The 24,670-nt window shown below is 40.4% G+C and overlaps 3 protein-coding genes across 4 annotated transcripts; 2 read left to right on the top strand and 1 right to left on the bottom strand.

Moving 5' to 3' along the window:
* Positions 1 to 4,720: 4,720 nt before the first annotated feature.
* LOC115752566 (UPF0481 protein At3g47200-like) lies at positions 4,721 to 6,427 on the bottom strand. The gene is made up of 2 exons (XM_030690815.2): positions 5,816 to 6,427; positions 4,721 to 5,666 (listed from the first exon to the last, which is right to left on the bottom strand). Exons 1-2 carry the CDS (start codon positions 6,272 to 6,274, stop codon positions 4,827 to 4,829), a joined length of 1,299 nt encoding a protein of 432 aa, XP_030546675.1. The 5' UTR covers positions 6,275 to 6,427; the 3' UTR covers positions 4,721 to 4,826.
* Positions 6,428 to 8,877: 2,450 nt separating this feature from the next.
* On the top strand, positions 8,878 to 16,286 carry LOC115752564 (adenylate kinase 5, chloroplastic). 2 transcript variants are annotated; one of them, XM_030690810.2, is made up of 19 exons: positions 8,878 to 9,149; positions 9,243 to 9,344; positions 9,768 to 9,896; positions 9,986 to 10,120; positions 10,798 to 10,944; positions 11,758 to 11,832; positions 11,925 to 12,015; positions 12,248 to 12,300; positions 12,423 to 12,551; positions 12,782 to 12,817; positions 12,904 to 12,984; positions 13,080 to 13,218; positions 13,724 to 13,803; positions 13,903 to 13,968; positions 14,705 to 14,734; positions 14,816 to 14,925; positions 15,617 to 15,754; positions 15,852 to 15,881; positions 15,964 to 16,286. In XM_030690810.2, exons 1-19 carry the CDS (start codon positions 8,949 to 8,951, stop codon positions 15,989 to 15,991), a joined length of 1,800 nt encoding a protein of 599 aa, XP_030546670.1. In that variant the 5' UTR covers positions 8,878 to 8,948; the 3' UTR covers positions 15,992 to 16,286. The 2 variants fall into 2 exon arrangements, with proteins under 2 accessions (XP_030546670.1, XP_048133400.1); XM_048277443.1 differs by lacking the exon at positions 8,878 to 9,149 and having other exon boundaries at positions 9,735 to 9,896.
* A 2,993-nt stretch (positions 16,287 to 19,279) lies between these two features.
* Positions 19,280 to 23,713, top strand: LOC115752576 (disease resistance protein L6-like). The gene is made up of 4 exons (XM_048278075.1): positions 19,280 to 19,946; positions 20,149 to 21,244; positions 21,842 to 22,126; positions 22,205 to 23,713. Exons 1-4 carry the CDS (start codon positions 19,378 to 19,380, stop codon positions 23,711 to 23,713), a joined length of 3,459 nt encoding a protein of 1,152 aa, XP_048134032.1. The 5' UTR covers positions 19,280 to 19,377.
* The last annotated feature ends 957 nt before the right edge of the window (positions 23,714 to 24,670 follow it).

Here is a 24,670-nt window from a genome sequence, read left to right as displayed (position 1 = left end):
TATAATTTGCGACACATCGCGGCACATTAGAGAAAGAGGGTCGGGACTGTCTTCTTTCGCTTTAAACTAATGAGGATTTCTACTGAAAAAGGGTTTGGCTACAAAAGATCGAATCATGATTACATATAGAGAGTTTATTAATGTGTTAATTAAGCTATGTATTCTTCTAGGCATAGTATTTTTAAAGGGAAAGTAACCACCTCAGTCATGTTGACGAAATTTTTTTTGGATGTTCATGTATGGTGTGTCTAAAGAATCATTTTCTAATTGTGTTGCGCCGCCCATGAGATGAAGTTGGTCAACAAACACAGGCACGTGATGTGCTGACCGTGACCAGACTCATCAAGTGTGAAACCAGGTTAGATTATTGATTAAGTTTTGAATATTACGATGCAAATTCATGGTAAGCCACGACCTTGAATCCTGATTGGCTTTTGTATTGTTCATTATTGTCTTGCCTTTAGGACATTGCCAGCACAATTTCCGCTGAATTTTTTCCATTGTCATTGTCGTGGTCACGTCTCATCCACGCAGTCGACTTGCAATGACACCAATAACTCTTTATTGTACTATAATTCTTAGAATATGTACTTCAATATTTGTCGTCACAATTTAGTGCGCGATATTCGCCGTATATAAAAACTTCGACAAAAGGAAATTTGAAATGTTAATATTTATACACAGTACTTACTTTAATGTTAATATTTTTTTAGATAACTTAAATATCAATTTTTTTAAAAACGATTATTTAAGTGACAATCCCCATAAATGTCGCCGGAAATCTTGTGTGGCGTCTACGTGGCTCGCTAGAAGATCCCAATTAGCAAAAGAAAAAGTCAAAAGTTAAACAAAAAATTCACATAATATTAAAAGATTAAAAATAAGCTAAAAAAACATAAAAAAAAAAAAATCAAAGCTTGCAACAAGCCCTCATTGCCGCCGCCCCACCACCTTTGGTAATGACCGACGGGGGGTCGTCCAAGCCCCGACCGGTGGCCGGCTACCTTCGCCGATGGTTGGCAAGGGCTTGACCTCGCAAATCTGGGTGAGTTTGAGCCCCATCGGGGTTGGGCGATGCCAGCCTCGCCCACACTTGTCGGCCATTGCCGGTGGTAGTGGGGTGGCGGCAGCGGCGGCGAGGGCTATGCAAGCCCAAGCCGCAGCAACCTTTGATTTCTTTCTTTTTATTTTTCTTGACTTTTAGTTATAAAGCTTTTTTTTAAAAAAAAAATTAATATTACATGGAATTTTTAAAATTTTTAGCTTTTTTTTGCCACGTGTACTGCCTTTTTTTAAAAAAATCCACATAATTTTAAAAAATTAATAAAAATGCTACATGGACTGTTTGGCCTAAATTGGCACTTAAGTGAGCTGATGAAAAATATTAGTACTAAAGTGAGCGTCGTATACAAATATTAACACTCTAGGCATTCTTTTCCTAAAAACTTCACCTAAATTAAATTTAGCTTGGTTAAACAACGGAGGGAGAGCCAAATACGGTTCATTTTCTTTATCATGTCGGCGCCAGCCGTACCACATAAAACAACCAACGTCCACATCAATAAATTTTCGGCCAAAATTGGCCGGATTGACTCAATTAACATAAATCGAAAAGATTTATGAATAAATTGGCATCAATAAAAGGTTTCTGATTGAATTAGCATCAATGCAATATGTTTAAGACTTTTTTTTTACGCTTTTCCCATTAATGGGTGACCAAAGTATTGTTAAACAAGTCCTCAATCTATTGTGCAGTGCCAATCCAATCATAAGCTATTCAATTTGGCCAATTTGATCTTAAACCTTCGCAAAATTCCATTAATGGGTGACCATCACTAATGCGGCTGCCTAGTCAATGTTAGCCTCCAACATTGCACAGCTGGCAATTTGAAGTCTCAAAAATCACTCAAAAGATGTTGTTTTCTACATTATTTATAGTTTTTTTTAATCTTTTCTTGCTTTCTTTTCTTTTTTTTTAGGGCAAATGCCATAAAAAAACCCTAAACTATACCCATTGTGACACATTTACCCCAAACTTTTTTTTGTGGCACTAAAAATCCCAAACTTCTATCATAGTGACACATCTACCCTCTATTAGGGTTCCGTTAAAAATCTTCGTTAAAATCCGATGTGGCAATGACGTGGCGCCACATCAGATTTTTTTTTAAAAACAAAAATTGAAAAATACTACTCGTCGTTATAGTTACTGTTCATAGTCTTCAACCTCTCATCCCTCGGCCAAAGCTTTTCCGGAGCTGTTTGCCGTAGCCCATTGTGGTCGATGAGGCGCCATTACCGAAGGGGGCGGCAGAGGTCACCGGCCCCGGGCTAGGGTGGCCGGCGCTCACCAACCCCGGATGAGGCCTCGCTAGCCCTAGGCAATCAAACGACACAAAATCGCACCTCCAACCATTATCAGCAAAACCAAATCCAGAAACCTTCTGACGAAAAAAAATTCTAGAAACCTCACCTTAGGGTCGGAGAAGCCAAGCACCGGTGCTTGATTTCCTCCATCTTCTTCCTTCTCCTTGTCGTCTTCCTCGTCCTCTTCGTGTAGATCCGACGGCGGGCGGTTCGAGGACTTGAACAGATCGCGCTTCCTCCCATGGCGGCCCGCGATGGCCTTGCCTTTCTCGCCGTCGTCCCCTTCACAATGATCGGGCGCGTCGTCGTCCTCTTCGCTAAGGGGGAAGAGGGGCATCGACTTAGCGGACAGGAGAGAGAAGTTCTTGGACCAGCGGAGGATCCGCCGCTTCTTGTTGAACGGGTGCTCCAGCTTTTCTAGATCCCTAGCGCCGCTCACCACCTCCGTCAGATTCACCTCCAACAAGTTGTTGAACGACTTCGATTTGGGCAAGCCTCCGTCAGATTCACCTCCAACAAGGTATGAGTAAAAGGAAAGAAATAGCTCGAGGCCAAGCTAAGTCCAATGCGAAATCTCTGCCCAGATCTTGGCAAGCCTCGCATACCCCTTGCACGGGGCTAGCGAGCCCCGGCAACCCTAGCCCAAGGCCGGCGACCTCTGCCGCCCCCTCCGGCGATGGCGCCTCATCGGCGACAATGGGTAGCGGTGAACGAGCTCCGGAAGAGCTTTGGCCGAGGGATGCGAGGTTGAAGACGATGAACAGTGGCGTTGAACAAGAACTATAACGATGAACAGTATTTTTCAATTTTCGTTTTTTAAAAAAAATATGATGTGGCGCCACGTCATTGCCACATCAGATTTTAACGGAAATTTTTAACGGAACCCTAATAGAGGGTAGATGTGTCACTATGATAGAAATTTGGGATTTTTAGTGTCACAAAAAAAAGTTGGGGGTAAATGTGTCACAATGAGCATAATTCGGGGTTTTTGGTGGCATTTGCCCTTTTTTTTAAATTTCCTCATTTGTTCATCTTTCCGAAAAGGTTCGGTGGGGATCGCCAAAACCTCAGCAATGATCGAAGAGGGAGTTCAAGCCCTCATAGGCCTTGATTTCACTACCCCACATATTGTTAGGATGGGTTGCTACGCCGGCCACTAGGCGGGGGCCTTTACGTACTCGGCCTCACTAGCCATTAGTGAAGGTTACAACCCTTGCCAAGATCTAGTTTTGCACGGTGTCATAGTTGTGCCCGCTTTTGGGAAAACTAATGATCAAGAAAAATGAGATCAGACTTTAGAGTATGAAAACACAGTTTTGAAGCAATTATTTGTCCCACAACGTTATTAATGGTTATAGTAAAAATACTCCAAGATACAATAAAGTCCCATATAAGAATATTAGATAGCAATTCAAGTATTTCTTCAAGAACTCTCAAAGTGGAAACAATTAAAAATGTTAGCTGTATTTCTTTAGAAGGGAAAATCCAGAAGTCAAAAAAGTGAACAATTGAATATAAAATAACGAAAATCTTTTGTGAACAAACATGTTGTACAAAAAAGAACAGAACTTTTCATATCTAAAAAGGACACAATTTTTCGTGTTTGGAAAACTATAAATTTGAATAAAAAATAAAAAATAAAAAAAAATAAATAATATGTTACTATCTTCATACCCTGAATTTTGTAATTTCTGAAAAAATACAACTTTTCAAAAGCTGTAAGAGACTTGATAACTGTTAGCAAAAAAATAACCGCCAATATTAAAAATAGTAGTATGAGCCACGAATTTCTAAAAGAGTAGACCCCCCAACACTTTTTAATTAATTTTTATTTATATATATTTTTTTGTGGCCCAAAGTCACTCAAAAATTGTTACATAATCATTTCTCTTTAGTCATTGCAAAAACTGCCAAAGAAAGCATTCGATCTTGTTGGGATGTAGTTCACACTCCCTGTCGATAGGAAGGCAGCATCCTGAGTCGCCAAAGGACTCTTATAATTTGAGTCCATATGTTTTCATTGGTAGTTTGGGTCTGGACCCACGAATGGCTACTGCTATATATGATCTTTTTCTATTGCAATTGAGTGATATAACAAGATGTGCGTGTTAATTATAGTAAAATCCTCTAATGAGTGTAGTCCTCATTTAAGGGTGAAGCAAAATAAAATCTTCTGTTTCCATTTCTCTTTCTTACTTTTACGCTTTACTTCGTTGTCATTGTGTACCGAATCCTAACGGATATGTGGTAGACAAATTCAATGAGTATTCGATACACAAAGTCAATCACTTTGGAGGACCATTAATTCACAATAACTAAGCAGAATTGGCTCAATGGTTCCCAACAATTGATGTAATTGCATGAGCAAAACATGGATATCCAATTAGTATAAAAAAGAATGATCAATGGTGTTACAAAATAAGGTTAGAATGTGAATAGCATAATATAAAAAGATATTACAACTATCTGAATGGTAAAATAAATGACAAGATATTTTCAAAACGAGAGAGCTGAAAGATGCACTTGCTCTGCCAAGATTTGCAGAAATTGTTGATGTCCTCGATTTGCTGGGTGATGAAGCAATCGCTCATGTCGTGCATATCAAACACGAGCTCCTTGGTGAGGCTATTGATGAGGTCCACCACCTCTTCGTCATAGTCCACCGATTGGTATATAATCCCTGCGTCTTGCAGGATCGCCATGTCGTCCAGGGTCTCGATGATGCTGGTGAGGAAGATCGCGTAGCATGTGATATACGGCAGGGCGAACGAGTTGCACTGCTCGTAAGCCAGCAAGTTCCTCAGGAGCGGCCCCGTCCACTCGTCGATGAATAGGGTCGGTATCTTGAGCTCTCGATTCGCAAACTCTATGTTGAGGAGGTTACCGGGGTTGTACTTGAACCGGATGCCAGCTCTCCGTAGCCTTTTCGCCTCGTGGACCCACAGCTTCCCCGGGAAATTGTCTCGCCTGTTCCATCGAGCGCCTCGTTGTTCAATACGCAGAGGACCGATGTCGGAAGGGATGAAGCTGGAGTGGAATAGGGCGAGGAGATGGTGATGCTCGCCCTTGTCGTCAAGTTTTAGGTCGGAGTATTGTCCCTTCTGCGGACTCAGAGGCTCCATGAATAGGAGGGCGATCTTGTTTAGAGACGCCGCGTTCTGGTCGAACGTGGTGAGGTTGTAGATCTCTTGCAGCACGAACATCGGCAATTGGTTCTCGAGCATGAGAAGATCTCTGGTGATGTTGGGCACCATCCATCTCGTTGCAAATATTGGTTCTTCCACAAACTGTCCCTCTTCGTCCTAATCTCAACCAAAACACATACAAAAGAACATATTTACATGAAACATGTTGCAAGATCACTAATTGCTGTGAAAGGAAATCAAATCGATCACAGGACTCATCTGTAAATCCTAGATCTTGGAATGAAAATGAGTAGTTAGTCATGTACCCGATTGTTCTCATGGTAAAGCCTCATGAGTTCCACAACGAAGCAACCATCGAGAGCCATCATCTCGACAAATTCGTCGGTGCTAATGTCCCCAAACTCCTCCGAGTAACACCTCCTCGCGTCAGGCTCCAATTTCCTCATCGCCTTCTTGATGCCCACGTCGCGGTCTTCGTAAGCCATCCGCGTCATGAGGCGCTCGTAGAACCTCACCTTCTGAGCTTCCATGGCTCTCAAGCCGGGCCGGTCCCGATGGAACGGTCCGATCGAGACAACCCTAGGGTTGTACGCCTTCTCATCGACCCGACGAATATGCGCTGGCACCCTAAAGATCGACCATTGAGAGATGCAACGGTGGGGCTCATCATCGACCGGGTCATCATCGGGAAGATCTTCGGCGACCACCGTCATACCCTTGTCTTCCTCTTCCGGTTTCCTTGAAGATTTGCGCTTCTTGCCCATCTAGGAGACTTTGCTCTTCAGTCTTCAAGACCCTTAAATAGGTTACAGTCTTTTTAGGTCAAGATTCAAAGAGAGTGATCTCTCCTTTCTAGACAAGAAAACCAGATGCATTCACGTGGTGGTGTGAAGCTCTTCGAAGGCCAGACAGAGCAGGTTTTGTGAACAGTTCAATTAGGTTTGGAATATCTGGTCAAAAAAAGTTGAGGATGACAAATATTAGGGTTTATAATATTGGACTCTGCCGTCGAGTCTCTTCTCGAATTTGGGGCTAGACAGAATCTCCCTCAGATGAAACATTGAACACTTTGGTTGAAGTGACATTTTCAAGGGGTCACATAGTTTACTGCACATGACGGAGAGAGGAGCGAAGATGCCAGTCAATTTGGTCCTTTTTGGTTTATTTGGCCCTGTCAAAGATGAAAGCTGGGGAAGGTTACCTAAATTTCGGAACTAGTTCAGATGCGAGTTGCCCGGGTGTGTCGCGCAAACACGATCGTTTGCATTATTCGGTAACATTGAATCAAAGCGAAGTCGCGGAAGTTGAATTCATGCAATCTTCCAATGCAATTCCGACCTAACCGCGTCTAACATGGTCATTTTATGGTTAAAATTGATAGGAATTCAACGAAAAACTATAACTATTGTTAATAGGCTGAAACTCTTAGGATTCGGGGCACAAACTCAATGAAATAAAGCATAAAACAAGAAAGAGAAAATCGACATAAAATTTAATTTTGGTTCATCCCGAAAGTAGAGCTACGTTCAGTAGAGGATTTCACTCTAATTAGCACCTCACAGCTCGTTACATCACTCAATTACAAGCAAAAAAAGAGAGTATATGTAGCAGTAATTATTCGTAATCAAACCCAATCTACTAATGAAAAATATGGGCTTAAGTTATAAAAGCGGGACCCATATGCTTTCCTATCATCGGTATAGAAAGTTTCTGAAGATACTTTACTCGGGAGAGTCTCCACGTCCTCGGTATCCAATAACAATTCAATGGAAAATTGGCTTTCTAAAATTGAAGTGAAGAAAGAAATTCTTTCTTTTCAATAAAATAAACCCTATTCGAGAATGAAATAGGTGGTTCTCCGATTATTTCATAAAGACAATCCTTGAACAGTAAGAATTAGATCGATTATGAACCAGACCCCCAACATAGACATTTTAGAACTCTTGCATATATCATCTTCTCCTCCGGTGTGAAACCAGATTAAATTACTGATCGCATCACTGCAAAAGATCATGTGGTGATGAACTGGGATCTTGACATCCACTCTTATCATTGGGAAACAAAATCAAAACCTCGATCCTTTAATAATCTTTGGTGGGATAATCCCTTGTCGTTATCAGCACAAAGCCAGCACATTAGTCCTAATTCTTTTCATTAATTATTTGTCGCGTGCCTATCTGAGGATTCAATATTCCCTGACCGAGTCCCACGTTCGAAATCCTAATCAAATGTTGGTTTCTCATGTCGTGTTTCAGATTTCTTTTTTTTTATAATACTCGGGCCAGTTCCGGCACATTTTGGTCTTTTCGCTGGCCAAACCTCAAAATTTATAAACAGAAACAATTTTCTTGTCGAAGTTTTGATTTCAAATTTTTATGCTTAACTTAAATCTTATGTCGCGCATACTTTGATTTCTTCTAGTCTGAAATGCATAAAACTTTCGCCACATATAGAAATCGACACTCCGGTTCGCCTTTTCCATCTATGAATTTTTAGAAATTTCGATAATATTTTGGACTTTGACATGAAAGTAAAAAATGCCTTTTGTGTATGCTTAACTATGTTTCACAAAAAAAAAATTAATGGAGAAAAAAATCTTCCGTGAAAATCATTTTCAAGGAAAACGGCTAGTTTTAAATTGTTTGGTAATATATTTGAAAGTGAGATGGAAAATATTGTCGGTGTTAGTTTCAAAGATTTTATATCTCATATATATTAGCAATATGTAAAGTATAAATTTTAATTTTAATTTTAAAATAAAGCTACATAAGAAAGATGGCAAAAATAAAATAGAAAATTTAAGATAATTAACAAGCTTAATCTCAATGCTCATAAAACTTCGCTTAAGAATAGTTCTATATTTTGTGTGAGTTGCGTGTGGAAAAGAGCTTGGGAAAATGATTTCTTACTTTTAGGACGGAGAAATAAATCATCATTCTCAATTTTAACTTCGGTTATTTTCCTTGATCATAAAATTTTCTACGGTTGATTGTCCACCGTCAGGCTTCAAATAACCAAACACATGGAAGTTTATAAAATCATTTCATACAAATCATTTTCATATCAACTAACACAACCTGTTAATATCAAAGTTTCAATAAATTCCTCAGTCTTGTTTTTTTTTTTTTTTTTTTTGGTGGAAAATTCCAGTGTTGAGCACTTGTTCAGGCCGGCAAGCTTGGGCCTGGCAAGACCTCTAGAAGTCGTGGTGAAATGGGGCCCGGCCCGAGCCCGAGTCCGAGCCCGACCAGACACTCAGGTCTGCTCTGTGGTGGTTTCGAGTTCTACGGAAACGATGTGTTGCCACGTGGATGGTTCCTTGCCACCCTTACCCGCCAAAAATCAGAAGACACCAATTCTAGTTGGATCTCTTCACACGCCCTCATCTCAACATTCGCTGCTCTGTTCTCTTTCTCTCTCTCCTCTCCGTCTGCGACGATGTTGCACGCTTCACTGCCGTCTCTCCACTGCAACAACGCCGCTCCATCTCCCTCGCTGCCTCGTCTCTCCACTCCTTCCCTCTGCCCTTCTTCCCCATACTCTCCATCTTCTGTTCAACTAACTTCTCTTCGGTCTTGCCATGTCCTCTCCTTCTCTGTGTCTGCCAAAACACATTTGAGAGCAAGGTCAAAATCTATGGTCTGTAATGTTTTGCTCACTGATTCGCAATTTCTTTTTGCTTTTGTGGGATTTGTGTATTTGCACTAGTATTTATTGATTCTTGTGTGGCAGGGACTGAAGGTGAATTGCTCGGCTAGTGAACCGTTGAAGGTAATGATATCTGGTGCACCAGCGTCTGGGAAGGGGACCCAGTGTGAGTTGATCGTCAAGAAGGTATCTTTTTATATTTTTCATTGCAATTTTGACCCAACTAAAGAAAAAAAGAGTGCAAAATTGTTGATTTGTTGATAAAAGAGTATCATTTGGTTGGCACTTTAGCAATGCAAGGCCATGGCCTCAACTTGGTTTTGGTGTTCCTTTAACGACAAGGCTGATTTCGTCTCAGTATTAACTTTGATTCTCTGTGATTATGAATTCAGCTGACGTGTATGACTTGTAGACGCCCATTTCTTTAGTAGTGTTTACTAGAGTTCATGACGTCGGTTCAATGCTTTTCTCATTTTTATTAGCAAGCTACTCTGAGCAACTATCTCCCCTGCATAATGCAGTTGGTGGTTGGAAAAGGTCTCCTAAAATAGATTACTTTTACACTAATTGTCGTAGGGTGTTCTTAAAGTTTCTCTCAAATCTTCTTAGTTTGGCTTGGTCCACATATCCACCGGTGATCTTCTGAGAGCTGAAGTATCTGCTGGGACTGACATCGGAAACAAGGCCAAAGAGTTCATGAATGCGGGAAAGCTTGTACAAGACGATATTGTGACTGCTGTATGGATAACTTTACCATCTTGCATTATGTCATATTTTAAAACTGGTTTAGATAGTTCAAGCAGATTGGCAATGTTATTGTTTTGCAGATGGTCACAGCAAGATTATCACTTCCAGATGCTCAAGAAAAAGGGTGGCTTCTTGATGGTTATCCACGAAGTTATGCTCAAGCACAAAGCCTGGAAGAAAGGAAGATTAGACCAGACATTTACATTGTGTTAGATGTATGTGACCCTGCATATACACAATCTTTGGTTTTGAATTGCACCTGTTTTATACTCTTTTTGTGCAAAGAATCTGTTTCTTGCATATTCAAAGAATCAGGCCACTAGTTAGAAGAATCAGTTTTCGATACCTCCCCAAGGGAACTTTTTGAGAGAGGAACGGTTCCAAAGTTACATCATTCCCTTCAAATGGGCAGGCAGTTTCTGAATATGGAAGTTGACAAGTGTTCTTTCCTTGGAAATCTCGTGCAGGCTAGAACCCAAGTCTAGTGTCAAGGGAGGAATGGCCTTTCACAAATACTGAACTTGTCACAATTTATCTCTGGCTCCAGTGTTTAGAATGGATTAATGTTGTTCCTGTTAGAATGTTTCATTGCATGTGGTGAGCAAGATTAGCGAACAAGCTAAGTGCTACATCCTCATTGTTTTTTTGACACCGAGCATCAATGAAGAACTGGTAGTGTGGGTGCTCTCCCTTTCTTACAACCAGATAGAGATAAGCAGGATTTCATTATATGCGTGGCTTATTACTGTCAAGTTCCAAATCTTCCATGTTAAAGTTTTACTTGAAGGCTTGTTGCTTCATCTGTAATTATTCTCCGTTTGGTTTCTTTGCCATAATTAGCACAAGTTTCGTTGCGTTCAACATTTACATAGACAATATTTTTACTATTCAGGTTCCTGATGAAATTCTAATCGACAGATGTGTTGGTAGACGGCTAGACCCAGTAACAGGGAAGATTTACCATATTAAAAATTTTCCTCCAGAGACAGAGGAGATTAAAGCAAGACTTGTCACCCGTCCTGATGACACAGAGGAAAAGGTAAGAATCACTTCATTTTCATTGTTCTCTGGCTGTAATTTCATGGTTTGCATTTTGTATGTTATCTAATTGCCTATGTATTGCAATTTGAGATATCTTATCTCCTTCGCATTAGCTAAAATTGGCATCTGTTAAAATGTGGACAAGATACAACTGTGCATGGTTAAAAAAGGGGACCTTAAGTACTTGTAGAAAGAAGAAGAGATGCAGTCAATCACTCTTTCAAATTTTTGTCTTTTTGTACTCAATATCTTGCACAGGTGTAAAACCGTCAGGGAAAGTTGGAAGATTATGCAACTCTGACATTGTTCGAGCTCATAATGTTATGTCTGCCTAGTTATTGAGCTCATTTGTTGCCTAGTAACGTTTATGCCCCTAGTTGTCGCATTTTCTAGGAAATTTTCAGAACTACTGTGTAGCCCCTTTTGATTAATGCAAGAGATGATGGTGCTTGGACAAGGGAAAGGAGAAGGATTGAGGGACTGGGAGATTTTCTCATAGAGCTTAAGGTGATAGCTTATTTGGGGGCAATTATTATTAAGGCTTGTTATTTGCTCTCTAAAAATTACAAGAAACTATCTTATAATTCTTGTCCTAATCTACATAAGATTTTAACTGCTGTCTCAGCATCATTTTAGTTTTCTCTTAAGTACTAAGCATTAACATCTGTTGGTGACTAGGAGTCTATGGCACACATGCCTGCTTATGCTTCCTGAACACCGTCACTTTCTGAGTAGTGCATAGGCCTGAGTAGCACTTTTGGTTAACTAAAATTGTTTCCTTTGTATAATTTTCTCTTTTGATTTGTATTAGGTAAAGTCACGCCTGGAAATATACAAGAAAAATGCTGAGGCTATACTATCGACTTACTTGAGCGTAATGTATAAGGTCCTCACTTGCTGTCAACTGACTCTTTCTTCCACCTCTCACTGAGAATTGTAAGTAATCACCTATCATGGATTGCATTTTGGAGAGTGCAGATTGATGGGAATCGTTCCAAAGATGTGGTTTTCAGTGAAGTAGACTCACTGCTCACAAGGGTGCAAAAAGATAAAGCAAAAACAAAACTAGGTATGAGCAATATCATTCAAAGTGCAGTTGGGATCACTCTAAGGATTAGTTTTGCTTAACTGAAGGAAGTAATGTGAAGACGGGTAAGAAATGTATTGTAGGACAATTATCATCTTTGCAGAGAAAAGTGGTCCAAGTCCTTTTGTGAGGGATTAGAGAAGGGTTGATGTTGCAATTCATAAATGTCGAGTTTCTTAATCCCAATGTCTTAAGCCTGTGACGTTTCTTTCAGGGAACCCTGCATCTGGGATCACAATGCCATCAAATCAGGCAACTAAAAAGGAGGTACTTGATCATACTTTACTTTTGTCCTTGTCTCCTTGCTTGAAAGCTCCCTCGTGGATCTGCAGAGTTCTGATAATTATCTGTGCTATATTCTTGCCTTATTTTTCTTTAGCATTCTACAGGGCAAATGGCGGGGAATACCTACTAGGTTGAATAACATTCCTCACTCTAGAGAAATCAGGACATATTTCTATGATGATGTGCTTCAAGCTACGCAGAGAGCCATATATGATGGAAAAACAAGACTTAAGGTAGGATATTCGTCTTTGATGCTGTTTTCATTGGCCTTGAATTACTTGAAGAAAGGAACTAACGAGAGATTTAGATATCCTAAGTCCTCATAATTTCAATATGTTTATTTATTCTTATAGCTCCACACACATGGGTTTTGATACTTAAATCCAAGCTGATCCTTCTTTTACTGATTTAGAAAAAACAAACCAAAGCCAAACTCATGCTGCTCTTCTTGTGAACATTTCAGGTAGAAATCAATATCCCAGAGCTAAACCCAGAAATGGTAAGATGATTGTATGAGAACATTTGGTCCTTTGTCAAACAGATAATAGGAATTTTAACCATATTTTAGTGATGCCATCTGGACAGGATGTTTACAGAATAGGTACTCTGATGGAACTTGTCAGGGTTATTGCCCTTTCATTTGCTGACGATGGAAAACGTGTGAAGGTATCTCTGACTTATTTCCTGTGCCTCTCCTACGTTAAGATTAGGTGTCCGTTACCTGTTTATATTCATAATTGTCAGAAAATCATCTCATGCAGGTTTGTGTTCAAGGGTCCATGGGAGAAGGTGCTCTTGCTGGAATGCCACTGCAGCTTGCTGGTACTCGCAAGATATTGGAGTTCATGGATTGGGGAGATCACGATGCATTAGGAACCTTTGTCAAGATTGGATCTATAGGTATATGGTTGGGGAAATCGAGTTATTTTAAATGACATATGCCTGTTAAAAGATTAGGCTATCCTCCTATGGATAAATGGATAAAACCATTGACCACTTCTCTCATTCGTCATTGGCAAACAAAATGGTTGTTCTGATAATACTTGCAGAAGAATCTAAAGAACCCAAATATACTCGGTTTGGGACTTCCAAGTTTCTTTCTGATATCCAAGCCCATGCAAGAATATGCCACATGAGATTAGTGCATTCTTTCAACTTTAGACATTCTGTTTTCTCTTCCCTTTTCTTAGCTCTTGGGGGCCTGAAATTTTTTAAAATTTATGATAGTGAGAGGGCTCACATATCAACCTCACATGCTTTGATGACCTTCGCATTTGATGCATTAGATGTTCAATTGCTATTCAACCTTTGATCCATAGCATTATTTCTAGCATTAGCTTATAACGCTTTTTAGAGCACTTGATTGGGCAATTATTTCACATTGTGTAACTTTACAATGCCTTAGGTGCCAAAGAGGTTGACGAGCAAGATGACATTTTTATCTTAGTGGCTCCTCAAAATGCTGTGGGTAACTGTATCATTGATGTAAGGAGCTTGATAACAAGTGTTTTGTGAGTGCTTTTGCACGTTATTTCCATTTTATACTATTATATGGTTAAGCTTTGCTTGATTTTGTGATTGCAGGATCTCAGGGGCATGACTGAATCTGCTGGTATGCGTCCGGTCATCCTTATCAATCCTAGGCTTAAGGTTTGTCCAGAAATTTTCTGCTAAGTTGAACACGTTCATTGCTTGGGTTATGACTATAATTGCACTTTAGGGAATTATTAGCTGACAAATGGTAGATAAATATTGATGTTTCCATCACATAATTTCCGACAAGTGAGGCTGCAACTGTATATACCAGCTGGTCAATATTTGCTCAGTAGAGAAACAGAGACCAATCGAAATCATCTCTCAATCATGTTTCCTGGTTTCACAGGGTAAGGTATTCTTAAAAAACATATGAGCCAAAATCTTGTATAAAATGACCCCAAGAAACTGTGCAATTTCTTCAAACTAATGCTTGTGTAAGATTTGATGGGACCACAGCCAACTGCTCTAAAAGCTTAAGCTGATAGAAGAAGGCGTGGTGTAATATTTATATATTCCAACACTCCCCCTCACGCTTAGTCTGGTCTTTTTGCCTAGTACTAAGCGTGGAAATATTCATTTGGGGAGGCAAATAGGGGCCTGGAAAGATTTGAACTCGGGACCACCTGTTCTGATACCATGTAAGTTTTGATGGGACCACAGCCAACTGCTCTAAAAGCTTAAGCTGATAGAAGAAGGCGTGGTGTAATATTTATATATTCCAACAGCTTGCATATTCTTTCCATTCTTATCCATCGCATAACATTTTGTCTGCAGAGCTGTATCCAGTGTTTAAGCAGAGTTTGGGACTAATTTTTGACTCTATGTAATTAACATGGCTCTTTTTCTCCAGGATTTACCAGGTTCCAGTGGTATTATGCAAGTAAGTACAATGTCAATATGCGGAAACAAAATAGATAATGATTTGAACTGATTCTTTCTATCCTTGAAACTTGTTTTGAAGACTATGGGAAGGGACAAGAGACTGGAGTATGCTGCATCATTTGAGAATTGCTATTCCTTTCGGCTTCTCTATTATGCAGGAACTCAATACCCAATTATGGGTGCTCTCAGGTAAAAGATTTACCTGACCTCTGACACATACCTGATAATCTAGAGCCATGTTTAGGTGTACCAAAGGGCCGTGCAGAAGTGCTGTTTGAGCACAAGGAATGGTTGAATTTACATCCAATAAAACTAGAATCAATCAAGCTTTGGCCTTGGGGGTGACCCATCCTTACGACCAGAGAGGTCTTGCCGTTACTGCTTCTTCATCCCTTTGCCTAGCCAAAGCCAAAGGACAACGCAGAAGAATTGTTGACTTAGCTTTCTCAGAATGGAAGTTTTGTGTGCAAGTATGCATTTCTTCTGGATGTGCGAAAAAATGATTCTCGATTGTGTGCTAAACATTATCTTGTCAATTAAAGGGTGTAAATGTCAAGACACCAGTATTTTCCGAAAATTCTTTCTCTGTTTTTTTTTTTTTTCAGGGAGATTATTGGTTAACTTGAATGGTCTACTGGTTTGCTTGATAACCGAGCCTGATGCGTAGTTGTTGGACATACGAATCATGGATTCTTGTTTCGCCAAGGCAAGAATCAGAAGAAATATGTGTCATATTAATTGATGTGTGGGAGGCAGATGCTTATGGTTTTGCTTCATAGTTCACTTTATCAACATCTCTCAGCTTCAAAGAGCTTCATCTCTCTGTCAATCAATGGAGTTGTTCGATGAAGTTGAACTACATGTGAATTTTTTGTTGCAGGATGTCCTACCGTTACCCTTACGAATTGTACAAACGAGTCGATCAGCCGTCCGGGAAGGAGGAGTACATCTTGCTTTCAACATTCAATGGAAAGCCGAGTACTGACGAAGTCAACGATGCCTTCATTGGGAAACCGAGGTTGGTATAGCAGTCATCGTTCTCTGTCTCTTTGTAATTCTCCCAAGTCTTGTCTTTACTTACGGATCACATCTTACGTTTCGTGAATAACTTGCAGAAATAAAGTCAAGAACACATCAGGAATATGGTAAGAATCAGTCATGACGTGTGTCTTGCCATCCAATCTCAATTAGCTGTTTTGCGTATCAAATGCTTAAAACTATGTGTAGGGGTTTTTTGAGCGGTATACTGCAGTAGACGGGAAGCTGTGCGAAAAGTCCGACTCTGTTGCTCCGCCCTAATGAATCTAGAAAGCTCGGCCGGCCAGTGAATTGCCATTCCTTGAGTCGAAAGTATTTTTTGAATAGATTTCTGAATTACAGTGTAGAATGATTTTTTTGCGTTATTGAGTTTATGAGACAATGGGTGGTATATGACTTCACTTTTGATTTCAACAGCAAATATAATTCCATTCTATGTACAGTACGTAGCATGCAATTCGCATATCCCACATATGAGCATGTTGGAATCGATGTGAGTTTGATTTCTGTGTGGATGGATTCTTTATAATATGGATTCCGAGAACCGGTGACTTCGAAGCACTTGTTAAGTATACTTAAATAAAGAAATATAATGCTCCAAGCATTAATTGTGCAAATCTCGAGAGGCCGTCGGGGCATTGGAAATTCCAGGAGTCCTTTTTAACAAAATTGCTCCATGGTTTACTTTAGCACGATGCAGTTTAGGACAAGATTCGCTTAATTTATGTAGTAAGCTAACACCGCGAATTAACCGTTCCTAAACTCATTGCGCAATTCAGAGTAACTTAATTTACTCTTGAGCTGTCAACACAATTATCGGAAAAGAACAGGCCAGTCGAGACTCGAGTCGATCAAAAGGGATTTTCCATTTTCGTCACAGTAAATCATGCCGTTGCACGTGTTAAGACCACATAATATTTTTCTGAAATTTTTCGTAACGCAGAAAGTGCTTAGGCATGGTTTGATGATTCTTTACGAGATTAATATCACGAAAAATTTTAAATTAATATACATGTGATAAATTTACCTTAAATTATTTTTTTAATCTCAAACAAATCATAAACTAGTATACATGTGACAAATTTACCCCAAACTATTTTTTTGACCATTAAAAATCCTAAATTGGTACACCCGTGACAAATTTACCCCAAATTGATACATTTGTGACAAATTTACATTCCGTTAATTTTCATTAAATTTGACCATCAAATTATTGAGTTGGATGAAACGTTGCGGTTGACAAATGTGTCATTTTGAGATTTTTAACATCTATTTGTCAAGTATGTATCGGTTTGGGATTTCTCGTGGTATTAACCCGATTTAATGGAGACTAACGAATGGTAAATTTGTCATATATGTATCAATTTAGAACTTTTTGTGGTCAAAAAATTTAGTTTGGAATAAATTTGCGAAAAATGTGCAAAAAATTGCTATAACACTTGATACAAGGCTTTTTCTGCTCTCTATTTTCGCCAAAGGAAAATTTTATTTCACGCCTCCCACAAGTTCATAGGCCCTGTTTGGTTCAAGATTTGGCCAAGGGACATTGAGAAAATGCCAATATCTTTGGGCTAAAGGCCTTTTTCAAAATACAAGTAATGTTTGGTAAAGTATATTTTAAAAATACATTTGGAAAGCAACTTTGACGAAAATGTTGTTTGGTGAAAAATGAACTTTGTAAAATATTTTTTCTTTTTGAAAAAAAGGCGGCGGTGGCGGCGGCGACCACCGGCGGCCAATGGACGATGGCGGTGGGCGGCGGCGGCAAGTGAAGGTGGCAAAATTAAAATAACAAAAAAATTAGTTGCATTTCGCAAAAGTCCTTTAGTCCAAAGTACCTCTACTTTGGACTAAAGGACTTTGGAGAGCATTTAAGATGCAATTGCATCTCCCCAAAGTGAGCCAAAAAATGAACCAAACAACATTTGCATTTGACCAAGGGACTTTGGAGCCCCAATGCTCATTTGGAATGCTGAACCAAACAGGGCCATACTTGTACCATCGCTGCCTCTTGGCGAGAGAGAGCGAGCGGAAGAGGAGGTAATGCAAGAGAGAGAAAAAAGATGAAGTTTAATTATGATGACACGGGTTTTGCGGTGGGGTGTGGGTTGTTGTGGGTAGGGGTGAGCAAGTCGAACCGATCGGTGGTGCGGTTTCCGGTTCCGGAGGGCGGCGGTCCGGTTCCTTGTTTCGTAGATATAGGATCGGACCGGACCGCCCATACCGGACCGGTGTATTTAATTTTTTTTTTTTTTTTTTTTGCATTTTCGAGGTCAAATAAGGTTGAGATTTGGACCACATGTTTATTTTGCAGCTTCTGTTGCCATGACTCTACCCAATAATATCAAATGCTACGTGTTACTAGATTGTGTTAAAAAATTTTATCATCTCGCTTTTTTTTTAAAGAATCTACTATTTTAGAGGCATTTCTTCGAAAATAATGGCTTTGATAATATTTGTTTGGCTCTATTAGATCGCCCATGAACTGGACCGGACCAACGATCTGATTCTCGATTTCAAAAATTGGAAATAGAAATCATTGGTCTGGTTCTTGATTTTTGAGGTCCGATTCTCTGTTCTTGGAGGGAATTGGATAGGATCGGATTAGTAATCGCTCACCCCTAGTTGTGAGGGTTCAATAAAAAAGAAATCTTGGAAATGAAAGAAAGTATGGGGAGTTGTAACTTGGAAGACTACCGCTGATGTGGCAAGACCAAACCAAGACCAAGGCCTCTTCGGAAGATAAAGAGACAGTGACAAGACCAAAACCAAGACCAAGACCAAGACCTCTTTAGAAGATAAAGAGACGGGGAGGAGAAATAATTAGAATTCTAAAAGATAAAACAATTTCTTAAAAAATAGATTTTTTAATATTATTTTAAAATCTTCGCATCCCTAAAATATAATTTTTCGTCAACATGTATATATAAATAAATATTTAATATATAACATATCTCAACGTATCAAAATTCTCTTTTTTTTTTTAAATAATGCGTCGACTTATTGTGTCATGTCGTATCGTATCGCGTATCCGTGTCCGTACTACTTCAGGGCTTCACCATTCTAGAAATCGAGCCGCTTCATGTCTAAGCCCTTTGGCTCCCGCATCCACTTGCCACCCTCGTGGGACCGGATCGTTACACTGCCAACTTGCATTCTAAGGTGTAATGGCTACGCGGACGAAACTTCAGAACATACTGATTGATGGGGGGGCTTTAAGCTTTAACTTTGTCCTTTTCACTTTTGAACAGCCAGAGGCAACCGGCGTGTTTCCCGTTGACACCGAAAGGACAAGGTTCATGGCCCTTGGAGACGCGGAAAGAAGAGTGGTGGGGGACGGATAAAGTTGCTACTTTTCCTTTCAGTCAACAGAGCGTGTCTCGAAGAGAAGTAAACAGAGAAATTTGCGTAGAAACTGCGTATAGCATGGAGGTTAGCAGTTGATTGCTGCATTTTGGACATCTTTTTTATGAACTTGTTTATCTTTTCCCTCTTGATCAATGTGCATAGAAAAACTCAGCTGCGCGGGATCATCTTCTTGGCTTTTTGTTCTCTCATTCTAACAGAGAGAGACTCCGTTCAAGAGTTATTGAAGGAGCAAGAATGAAACGTCTCTTCTCTATGCTCACGTCCAATTTGTTCCAGAACTACAAACCGAGCAAACGTCGAAAAGCAGATGATGCCGGTGCGTCCGCATCGTCCCTCACTTCGACGGGAAGTAACAACTACGACGTGTTCTTGAGCTTCGGCGGTGAGGATACTCGCAAAACCTTCGTGGATCACCTCTACAAGGGCCTCGACGGTGCTGGAATCTATGCGTTCAGAGACGACAATGAGCTTCGCGAAGGTGAGAACATAGGCCCCAGCCTTCTCCAGGCCATTAAGAACAGTAAGATCTCCATCCCGGTTCTGTCTCAAAACTACGCCCGGAGCAAATGGTGCCTTCAAGAGCTCGTTCAAATGATAGAGTCCATGAAGAGCGACGGGCAGGTTGTCTTGCCCGTATTTTATGGGGTCGAACCGGCCGATGTGCGATACCAGAAACGGAGCTTTGGAGAGACTTTCTCCCATTTTAGTCGGAAGTATTCCGAGGAAGATGTTGGCAAATGGAAACAAGCACTCGAAGACGTGGGTTCCTTAAAGGGATGGGAATCGGAGAGAACTGCTGACGGGTACTTGATTTTCTATAGAAGCCCTATTTAATTTCTTTCAACAGGATCTTGCTAGTAGAGGAGGCCATTCTATGTCTTATCTTGTGCTTCACAACTTGTGATTGCTTGTTTTACTCTAATGTGCTCTCGTGTGGTAATAATGAGATATAACACGATGTGATTGTTCTTCTAACTCATTTTCGCTCGAATGCTTTATAAACAGCCGCGAAGGAGAATTGGTGGAAATGATTGTCGGAAGAGTTTTGAGCAAGCTAAAAGAGGCCTTTCAGCTGGTTGTTACCGAACAACTTGTCGGAATTGATAATGCTGTGGCGGATATTCTGAGATTGCTGGATGATAACCCCAATGCTAGCGAAATTGTCGGTATCCATGGAATGGGAGGTATCGGTAAGACAACTTTAGCCAAGGTCGTCTACAATAAGATCTCCGATCAATTTCAGCATCGCAGTTTCATTGCAGATATTCGAGAATCCTCGCAGCGTAAGGGCATTTCATGCTTGCAGAATCAATTAATAAGTGACATACTGAGAGAAAAGGATGAAGTGCCGAACGAGGATGCAGGAATTAGGATGATGGAATCTAGGTTTAAGCATAAGAGAGTCCTAGTTCTTCTAGATGATGTGGATAACCATCATCAACTAAAAGCTTTAATTGGGAAACCTGACTGGTTTGAGAGGGGAAGTAAGATAATCATTACCACAAGAATAAAGTCTGTTCTTGATGTCACCGAGGTGAACTCCCAGTACGAACTCAATGGAATTGCTGAGGATCAATCTTTGATCTTGTTTTGTAGACATGCTTTTCGAAGGGACTCTCCTCCATGTGAATTCGAGTCCCCGTCTCATGATGTCGTATCCACTACCGGAGGGCTTCCCTTATCTCTCGAGATTATAGGTTCGTATACGTGTGGGAAAAATCCGTCATTTTGGGGAGACGCATTGAAAAGATTGAAGAGAGTACCGCCTGAGGAAGTGCAAGAGAAGCTGAGGATAAGTTATGATGCATTGACCCATGAGGAACAACAGATATTTTTGGATATTGCTTGTTTCTTTATTGGAACCGATTTAAGAATTGCATCCTACATGTGGGATGCCCGTGATTTTTATCCGAGCATGGGGATTGAAAGATTGAGGTTTATGTCGCTAATAAAAATTGGAGATAATCACAAGTTGAAAATGCATGACCAATTGAGAGACCTTGGCAGGGAAATTGTCCGTAAAGAAGATTACAATGCGCCTATGAATCGAAGTAGGTTGTGGGTCCACGAGGAAGCCTTGCAAGTACTCCGGAGAAATAAGGTAATCGTTAACTCTATTGTTGTTCTACTCTCTCTTTACATGAATTCGGTCAATTGGAATTAATTTTAGACCTCACGGCCGAGATTATTCTCCTTTTATTATTTCCTTTTTGTGATTAGGATGAAATGTTCTTAGCATCTATACATGGTAGACATCTCTTATCGAGTTAAGGAAAGAAAAATTTTGGGTTTAAACAACAGACTCCCTACTCGTTGGTGGTTACCTATGCACTTAGTGTTAGTGGCAATTCGTTCATCATGAACTATTGTGCTGATTCAGGGATAAGTTGAACATTTTCATACAGTTTAGGGACTAAATTAAACATGTATCAAAAGTCCAAAGATCACATTGAACAAATTAAAAGTTCACGGACGACATTATACACTAAAGTCTAGTGGCCACGTTGAAAAATTTAAAATTCAGAGACCACATTGCATATTTGGCCAAAGTTGAGGGAGTAATTGTGTCATTTACTCAAAAGCATACTTACGTACATGATAAAATCTGGTCTGACCTAAGCGTCAACTTCACCACTGTAGAACCAACGCAAAGCGATATCGGCCTCCTGTTAGCTGATTTGGTGCAACATATGTGCAGGGAATTGAAAAACATCACGTTCGGGCCCTTTGTCTCAACGAATGGCGCCCCGGCGGTGAATTCACAACTGAACAATTTAAAGCACTACCGAACTTAAGGTTCCTTCAAATACACGATCCTAAACTGATTGGAGATTCCAAAAGCTTGCCTCCTGAGTTGCGATGGCTTAAGTGGAGCATTTGTCCTGTATCCATGGACGCTAGTTTTCGTCTAGAGAAATTAGTGATTCTTGATTTATCATTCAGTGACGTTTCAGAACTTTGGGAAGGTTGGAGTCATCTCAAGGTCAGATGGGAAGCACGTTGTCTTTTGTTTCTAATGGCTTACTCTTAGCGAAAATTAATCTGTCATTTTGTTTTGCAGGTGGCGAAGGACCTGAGAGTTCTAAATCTTACAGGTTGCTATTATTTAAAAGGTACTCCTGACCTCTCAGCCTGGCAAAGTTTGGAGATATTAGTCCTTGCAGAATGTTATTATCTGGAGCAAATTCACCCTTCTATTGGAGAAGTCAAGGGTCTCGTTTCTTTGGACTTTTCGGAATGTGCGAAACTCCGGGTGCTACCCGCAGAAATGGGCAAATTGCAAGAACTAAAGGAACTGAACATATGCTGGACTGCTATAAAGGAAATACCTCCATGTATAGGTTCTTTGGAGAAGCTGGAGATACTTCACGCCCGTGGTTGCAAATCATTGGTTGGACTTCCCGACTCAATCAGCCATCTCGTAAATTTGTCGACCCTTGACTTGAGTAATTGTGTCAGTTTAGATGGAGTACAGCGCCTATCATCAGACAGCAGGTATAATCCATCTCATCGGGTTACGTCAGTTAATCGTCGGAGCAATCGCATCCCCAGGAAATTGAAACTGTCGCCTCCTAATGTATTTCCACATATGGGCATGCCGGAATTACCTGAATCCCTTGGTGATTTACGGAACTCGAAGAATTTGCCCAGTACTATAGGCAAGTTGGGCAACCTTGAAGAATTGCATGCCTCGCATTGCGAGAGTCCAGGAGGGGAATTTCCTATAGATGGGTTGTCTTCACTGAAGATCCTTGTATTAAATAGGACAAGCTTTTCTGGCTTCCCCGACACATTTGATAAGCTTTCTCGTCTTGAAAAGCTTGACTTACGCGGTTGCAGGATGCTTCAATCGCTGCCGGAAAGCATTAGTAAGCTTCCTTCTCTGCAACACCTTCTGTTAACTGATTGTCGCCAACTTCAGTCATTGCCAGAGCTTCCTAGTTGTTTAACAGTTCTGGTAGTCACCTGTCAAAGTCGCACATTGCCTCAACTTTCTCACCTAATCCATCTGAAAGAGCTCACGATTCAGCTTTGCAAATTTCTGGAATCCATCCCAGAGCTTCCCTCGGGAATATTGAAGCTTTCTGTCAGCAACTGTGCTAAGTTGAAAGAGTTGCCAAGTTTGTCAAGTTCGAAATTCTTGTCACGGTTAGATATCCAATGGTGCAAGGAGCTGACAGAAATCAAAGGTCTGGAAGCATTGAAATCCTTAGTACGTCTAAGTGTAATTGGAAGCAAAGGGTTATCCAAATTAGACGGCCTTGAACACGCAGAGTCCTTGAGATACTTGGATATAAGTTACTGTGACTACTTTATAAGACCAGACCTTTCGCAATGCACACATCTGAAGCGATTAAAGGCTCGAGGCTGCTGCTATCTGGTCGAAATTAAAGGCCTCGAGAGATTGAAGAACTTGGAATTCTTGGATATCAGCTGGTGCATATCAATTGAAACATTACCAGACCTCTCGGGCCTCGATAACCTAAGACATTTGCAGATTGACGCATGTGAGAAGCTTGGTGATGTCCAGGTCCTGGAGAACGTACATGTGATAAAGACAACAAGATGAGGGATTCAACTGCAAGGCCTTGGCAAGTTTGTCCACATCTGCCGAATCTCAGGTGTCGCTTTCGCATGAACTCGAGGAGATTGCAGAGCTCGTCGGGAACGATTCACGTCTCCTTCCGAAGGTGAATAAAGCGAGTCACGCTGTTCATTGCCGAGATGTATTGCCAATTTGATCAGCATTTCCTTACTCGATCGGAGGTGTTTTTTTCTTGATACGCTGCTATTTGTACTTTCATCTTTTGAGGAGTTCGAGGAATGGAGACGCCGGTCGTGGAAGTGAACACTGATGCTTATGGGAAAAGTCGGACAAGTTCTCCGTAGGTGATGGATTTCTGAAGTTGTAATTAACTTTCAAACACTGTGCACACTTGTAAATATCACCTAATCAGCTAGAAAGTTGCTAAGATTCGCAGGAATTTCTTTTTAGATTACCAACACTCCGATACTAAAATGATCCCGCCAATACCATGTAGCTTTTTCTTCCTGTCTCCTTTCCCTTTCATAAAATAATTAGGTCGAATTTAATCATTCTTCACTTAATTTTTTTTTTAATATGTCGTCATTTTTCACCTGAATTTTTCATTTTCAATATCCTCTTTTGAACTTAGGCAAAATTCCAAATAGAAGTGCCCTTATTTTCTCTAATAAGGGCAAGTAGTGGATATTGTTTTAAAGTGCCTAAAGTGACAATGACTATTTCAAATGAGGGCCCGACCTCATCGGCCAGCTAAATATCCAGCAGTTCAAGGGTATTTTCGTCCAAAGACTATTTTAACTTAAATTTTAGTTAAATTAGATGAAATATTCAAAAAAATTAAAAGACTTGAAAAAATATATACACTTGTGGCCTCCATCCCATCGCTAGAGCCGGGAGAGGGCCGCAACCCTTCCCTAGATCTAGGCAAGGATCGCCGGCCTTGCCAAGATGCTTGCGACCCCACCAACAATGGGGCAGCGG

This window comes from Rhodamnia argentea, chromosome 4 (genome assembly GCF_020921035.1).
Source record: "Rhodamnia argentea isolate NSW1041297 chromosome 4, ASM2092103v1, whole genome shotgun sequence".
In the NCBI taxonomy this organism is placed as follows: domain Eukaryota; kingdom Viridiplantae; phylum Streptophyta; class Magnoliopsida; order Myrtales; family Myrtaceae; genus Rhodamnia; species Rhodamnia argentea.
Note: the sequence above shows the minus strand (reverse complement) of the source record. Positions and strands in the feature narration are given on the sequence as shown.

Bases quoted from the DNA above. Each gene is read 5' to 3' on its own strand.
- LOC115752566 (XM_030690815.2), bottom strand. From the start codon at position 6,274: ATGGGCAAGAAGCGCAAATCTTCAAGGAAACCGGAAGAGGAAGACAAG. The intron at 5,667-5,815 runs GTACATGACTAA...GGTTGAGATTAG, and splicing joins TTTACCATGAGAACAATCGG to GACGAAGAGGGACAGTTTGT.
- LOC115752564 (XM_030690810.2), top strand. From the start codon at position 8,949: ATGTTGCACGCTTCACTGCCGTCTCTCCACTGCAACAACGCCGCTCCA. The intron at 12,552-12,781 runs GTAGGATATTCG...TGAACATTTCAG, and splicing joins ATGGAAAAACAAGACTTAAG to GTAGAAATCAATATCCCAGA. The intron at 12,985-13,079 runs GTATCTCTGACT...CATCTCATGCAG, and splicing joins ACGATGGAAAACGTGTGAAG to GTTTGTGTTCAAGGGTCCAT.
- LOC115752576 (XM_048278075.1), top strand. From the start codon at position 19,378: ATGAAACGTCTCTTCTCTATGCTCACGTCCAATTTGTTCCAGAACTAC. The intron at 19,947-20,148 runs GTACTTGATTTT...CTTTATAAACAG, and splicing joins TCGGAGAGAACTGCTGACGG to CCGCGAAGGAGAATTGGTGG. The intron at 22,127-22,204 runs GTCAGATGGGAA...TTTGTTTTGCAG, and splicing joins AAGGTTGGAGTCATCTCAAG to GTGGCGAAGGACCTGAGAGT.